The 6,000-nt window shown below is 38.2% G+C and overlaps 1 protein-coding gene across 11 annotated transcripts in view; it reads right to left on the bottom strand.

Moving 5' to 3' along the window:
• Window positions 1-339: 339 nt before the first annotated feature.
• The window catches only part of SH3D19 (SH3 domain containing 19), a 181,079-nt gene continuing 175,418 nt past the window's right edge, over window positions 340-6,000 (bottom strand). For all 11 annotated transcript variants that reach the window (XM_067736688.1, XM_067736691.1, XM_067736687.1 and 8 more), the window contains 2 exons: window positions 5,705-5,802; window positions 340-2,281 (listed from right to left, as the gene is read on the bottom strand). In XM_067736688.1, coding sequence (XP_067592789.1) covers window positions 2,165-2,281; window positions 5,705-5,802 — 215 coding nt within the window. In that variant the 3' untranslated portion in view covers window positions 340-2,164. The remainder of the gene's footprint in view (window positions 2,282-5,704; window positions 5,803-6,000) is intronic.

The raw sequence follows: 6,000 nt of genomic DNA, 5'->3' as shown, positions 1-6,000 counted from the left end.
AAAAACCTACACCATGCTACATTTTTACTTCTTGTCAGTTGAGTAGGTAATAAATGGCAAGCAAAAAATGTAGCATGATGGAATGGAAGACATAAAACTGCAAATTTTGTTTCAATAAAGATCTTTGTCAATAAAGATTTTTGTCAATAAAGAGGAAAGATATTGGAGCATATTGGATCCAAGATAGTATCACTATTATGTGAAAGTTGTCCAAGCAGCCAGCCAAACAATCAACCAACCAAAAACCCTCTATTGAGCCTATATGGTGCAAAGGGCTGGAGCTATAAGATACCAACTCTGTTCTCAAAAACCTCAGTCTAATATGTATGAGAAAAGGACTTTGAAAAGTTCAGTTCGGTTTATTATAGTGTCAAGTAGATTTACAACTATTGCACTTATCATTCTGCTGACAGAGGCCAAAATTTAAAAGGAATATTTTTCTCCAGTAAAGCTAGGTTTTCATGATCTTTGATATAAGATGTTAAAATTACACAGGCAAAGAAATATACCTCATGTCCTATCCCAGACACTACCCCCCCACTTCTCTCTTTCCTGCTGTTGTACAAGCTTGCTGCAAATAGGAATTTAGTTGGGATAATATGCTTTAAGTCATCCATTTCTTATGAAATAACTTGAGTGAAATTTGACCAGTTTTCTTTATACTGTCCTCTTTACCCAAAACATGTAGAACAAACAGCCCCCATATTCCAAAATCAATTTTAACCATATACTGGGAAATGAGCTTTAATAAAAGAGTAAATATCTCCTCCCTTACAGAACCCCACATGGTGTTCACATGATGGTTTCACCACTTACTGCCTAACTTTGAATTCAGACAGTGGAAACAAAAACAAAAGCTAAAAAGTGGCCCAGCATATGAAACTCTTCTCAAAAATAGAAGAAAGTTATGAACATAGTTGGGAAAGTGTTTTACATTTTCAATGAAGTTCTGTTCCATTGATCTGTTCGGAAGATTGTCTTCGACCTATTTGGCTTTAGCCCATAAACTGTAATTGATTCAGTGTTGCAAGGAACCACTTTTATCTTAAGCCTGGAATGCATAACAATGGATAGCAGGAAAGTGGTTTTTTATTTACTCTAATAACTGTGCAGGGAAGAGCTGGAGAAAAAAGAAAACAACCCCAAAAGTATCAGCCTTCAGATTCTCAAATTATTTTTCGCTCTGATTATACTTGGAAGAATGAGCTGGGGGTTTGGCATTGTTTTCCATCTTAACAGTTGCTCTGTATTCTGAGATATATGTGATTCATAATGTACCACTATAACAAGACATAGTTTTATATATTACTGGGGTAACTCAAAGAAAATGAATTTTTCTTTGGGTACCAGTAATTGTCAAAAGAATGATTGCAGATTCAGAAAATGTGCTTATAATAACCCTGTTAACATAAAGTATACACAGAGGAAAGAAATTAAGTACTGTAGGTATGTGGAAGGGTTAGTTGTATTAGCAAGGCATTTCAGGATGGTTTTGGTTCTTTTGACTAAGATACATCAAATTTCAACACCTTTCAAACACTGGGACAAAGGGGAAACACCTGCTACCACAGGCGCATGTGGTGACTGTGAGCTGATTCACCATGTGCTCACAAAGGCTCCCACTAGTCAATGAACTACCCTTTCCTGGAGCAAGGCTTTGCTCCAGTAATAAGGATAATGCGCTCAAGCTGTTAGAATTAATTTGAATATCAGTGATGAAATTTAGGTTACCAACCATGGCCTGATAGTTACAGCATGTAGAATAACAAATATCCTCTTTTAAAACTAAAGTAGAAAATGAAGAAGCAGGTTAATTTACTTGTGCTGATGAACACAGAGGTCCAAGTGCAACTTCTGCTTCTAAGTGTCCTCATGCTGCCCTGTCACCAGACACTTTCCCGGGGGAAGGGTCTGCCTGCCTTGCTAATCCTGCTTGATGTCCTCCTTGGTAGAAATGTGCTCATGGGTTTCCGTGTGCACGTTTCTACTGTGAATGAAAGCTAACTACAAAATCAGATGTTTTCTGCTTTCAGAAAGTTCTAATATACCATGTACAGCATAGATATTTCTTTCAGTTTAAAAAAATAGTGCAAAAACATATCTGATAGTCAAAGTGATAGTTCAAGTGAGTTCTTGTGCCAAGGAACACAGTCAAGCTTCACCTTTAGCCGACTTGTAAAAACTGAATGTAGGTTTTGGGAAATATTCCAGATTTTCCCATCAATTCTCCACTCATCCAGTCATCATCTACAGATTCCAGCTCTGTTATTATGTCTCCAGCCTGTAAGAAGACAGGAATTGAAAATAATGATTAGTTTCTATTGAGGATAAGCATGGTAAGCAGCCCACCTGGAGAGGCATGTACATCTCCTCTTTATATAACTCATTTATCTTGATTTGCCAAGAGGATTAAACAATGTACCACAAAGATGATCTAACCCTAATGATGCCATTAGCTTGTATGCTCTTTTCGTCAAAGCGCATTCCTTTGCCATTGTCACCCTTGTTGCACTTTTATTTTCCTGGTTGTATTTTGTGCCCCCCAAATTCACCACTCTTAATCTAAAATTCTTCTTTAATAAATAAAAGTACCAGCTATCATATATATAAAATTTTTTTTCCCCATCTAACAATTATTTATTGAGTACCCACTGTGTGTCAGACACTATTCTGGGCACTATGGATACAGCAAAGAGTAAAGACCTTATTCTAGAGTTGGGAGATGAATAAGCCAACAGAGGAGGACAGAAAGTGTGGGCTGCCATCTCTTTAGGGCAGCCAGGTGACACTTAAGCAAAGATCTGAAGATGAGAGAGTGAGCCATATGTTTACTGTATGCCTTGCCCTCTTCTATGTACTTCATGGGAATTAACTCATTTATTTTATTATTATTTTTTTTGTGGTACACAGGCCTCTCACCATTGCGGCCTCCTGTTGGGGAGCACAGGCTCCGGACGCACAGGCTCAGCGGCCATGGCTCACGGGCCTAGCCGCTCTGCGGCATGTGGGATCTTCCCGGACCGGGGCACAAACCCGTGTCCCCTGCATTGGCAGGCAGACTCTGCGCCACCAGGGAAGCCCTATTTTTATTTTTTAACAAACTAAGAATAGTGGAAATTAATTCATTTAAACAACAACACAGTCCTAGAAGTGGGTACTATTATTATCCCCATTTTTGAGAAATATTTTTATAGATTTCCTTATTTTAAAGAAAAGGAAACTGAAGGTCAGATTACGTGACTTGCTCAGTGTTGCATGTCTAGTTAGTGGTAGAGACAGAATTCAAACCTAGTGTGATTCCAGGGCCTGTATTGCTATTAGGCATGAGGTCACCACGTTTTATAGTAGACCTTTTTACTTAGAAAGGTTTTTACTGCAATTGCCTTTTCTCAACATCCTGAGCACTTTGTACTCTATATTCTTCCACATAATGGTATTCTCCTCTACCATTTGGTTTATTCCATTCCTCCACGGCCTCAATATCAAATTTGCATTCTTTCCTGTCTTAAAGAGCTTCGCCCTGACTCAGCACATGATTTATCCTCATCAGGTTAGTCAAAAGGGTTGTGTATCTTATTCGTGTATGAATTATAATTCCTCAATTTCAAAAATTATGTCTTCTGTTATCTCCTGAAACTATTTTGTTCTTTATGGTTTCTAACTGTTGCTTAGAATCTGGGTTTAGGATTCTATAATGGTCCAAGATGACCCTGGCTACTTTTAAGAATATCTTTATCAGGCTAAATGGATTTATTTGTAGCCCTAGGACATTGCCCTTTGGAAAACAGGTTTGATTTAAGGCCTTTCTTAAGGGAAAATGCTGACTATCCCATGTCATTAATTTACCTTGCTAAAATCTGTAAAAATTCTGGCATTCAAAGGTTCTGTTACAAGTAAGTTCCTTCCATTTCCTAAACTATAACATAATCACTGACTAACAAGTAAGTTCCTTCCACTTCCTAAACTATAACATAATCACTGACTAAAATTATTTTTCTTAGCTCTGGTCCATACATACATACTATGTCAGTTTTCTGAGGGCTAGGACAATTTTAAAAAGTTTTATTTACTAATATTCTGTGGATATTTAATAAAATATTAATGATCAACAACTCTGAAAGTGGTACAGAATCCCTTAACTAAAAATCTCTAGAACTGTCTTGCTTACAGCCAGGCATTTGTAAAATGAAGACAACCTATCTTCTGGATGATACTGTGAATTCTGTTACATTGACATAACCTAAATGAAGGCCAAAATAATATCCAAAAAGTCTGAATCCAGAGTGTTCACTTGCAGTAACATTTTATGTAAAGATAAAAGGAATTAATTTTGAGCCACTGACTCTCAAGATTGAAAAGGACTAGGGCAACAGTTTCTAAACATTTGGATTTTATGGACCAATAAATTAAAAAAAAACTGATATAGGGTTACCAATTATAATTTTGCATAAGAAATCTATATATTTACTAATAATATTTTATAATAGAAATGACATTTTAATATGAAAAGGAAGAAATTCTCAGAATAAAGTAAAACTCCATCACAAAATAGAAAAGTTAGCAACCTTATATATCTAGGCATGCCTCCCCTTCTCCATGGCTCCCCTAAAGCCTGCACATACCCAATATCACTGTTTTCCTCATTTTGTTGTAGACAGATGAAAACCTTGTTTGGGTACCCTCTGTCTTAAGTCTCATCTTGTCCAATCACTCCTGGATGCTTTAATTCCTTCTATGGCACCCCTGCCTCTGAGCATCTCCGATAATGGAGAATTTCCCACTGTCTGACACAGGCTCTTCTGACAGCAATGACTTACTAAAGCCACCCTCCTTCCTCTGGCCCAATCCCAAAGTACTACCCTGGGTGCTTTCCTTTGACCACCATCGAACTGTGGACTGCGGAAACAGGATCATGGAAGTATTCTTTTTACTTTAAATAAATAAAAGGTACTTCCTTGATGAAGTAAGATTAAGATTAGATTTTAGGCTTCTAAAAAAAATCTTGTGCAAAATACCTTAACTTTTTGGGATCATTTCCCTAAAGTCTAGTCAGTGTCTTTGTGGACAAAACTCCGGTGTCTTATGAGGCACTGCTGCAGAGGCCAAGCTGTAGTAGTTGCCACCTGATTTCTCCGCTGGTTTCAAAGACATGAAGGCTGCAAGGGCCATGTAGAGGATCATCCTTTACTAAGGCTACCAGTGAAACCTCCAACATTAGTGAGACGTGTTATAAGGCTAAGGAATAAGGAATTTGGTAGGCGACTGTGGTGCTATGGATATCAATAAGGCTTTCTTTAAGTACCTAAATGCCTTGCTGATAATTTACATTTGCCCTATTCACTTTCTCTAATCTCATTCTTTAGAATGAGGGTCTGAGATCTGTTCATTTTTTTTTTTTTGCGGTATGCGGGCCTCTCACTGTTGTGGCCTCTCCTGTTGTGGAGCACAGGCTCCGGACGCGCTAGCTCAGCGGCCATGGCTCACAGGCCCAGCCGCTCCACAGCATGTGGGATCTTCCCGGACCGGGGCACGAACCCGTGTCCCCTGCATCGGCAGGTGGACTCTCAACCACTGCGCCACCAGGGAAGCCCTGTTCATTCTTGACTAATGATCAGTACTCCACCCAAATGTTCCACCCTTCAGTGGAAGACATTTCAAAATTTATAGCTGCTTAATGCAATTACAAAAAGATACACATTCTGACCTTGAAGGAAAGCTCATCTTCATTCTCCCCATGGAAATCATACAAGGCTTTGGCCTTCCTCCCCTTCAGTGCTAAAGCAGCCGTACTTTTAGCCTCAGCTGTGAAGACACCAAAAATTCAAATATATAGAAAGACATTGGACTAAAACACAAGTCGAACATTTTAAGAAACCCCCTTGTCATTCCCAGGACATAATACTTTCAATTAATTTTGAATTTACCTAACTTGCAACAAGATGAAGGATGCTGTCTTAGCAGGAAAAAAATTATACAAAATATATTAATATTTAGGAGACA

The sequence above is a fragment of the Pseudorca crassidens genome, chromosome 4 (genome assembly GCF_039906515.1).
Source record: "Pseudorca crassidens isolate mPseCra1 chromosome 4, mPseCra1.hap1, whole genome shotgun sequence".
Classification (NCBI taxonomy): domain Eukaryota; kingdom Metazoa; phylum Chordata; class Mammalia; order Artiodactyla; family Delphinidae; genus Pseudorca; species Pseudorca crassidens.
The sequence above is the reverse complement of the archived record's forward strand: the minus strand, read 5'-3'. Positions and strand labels throughout refer to the sequence as shown.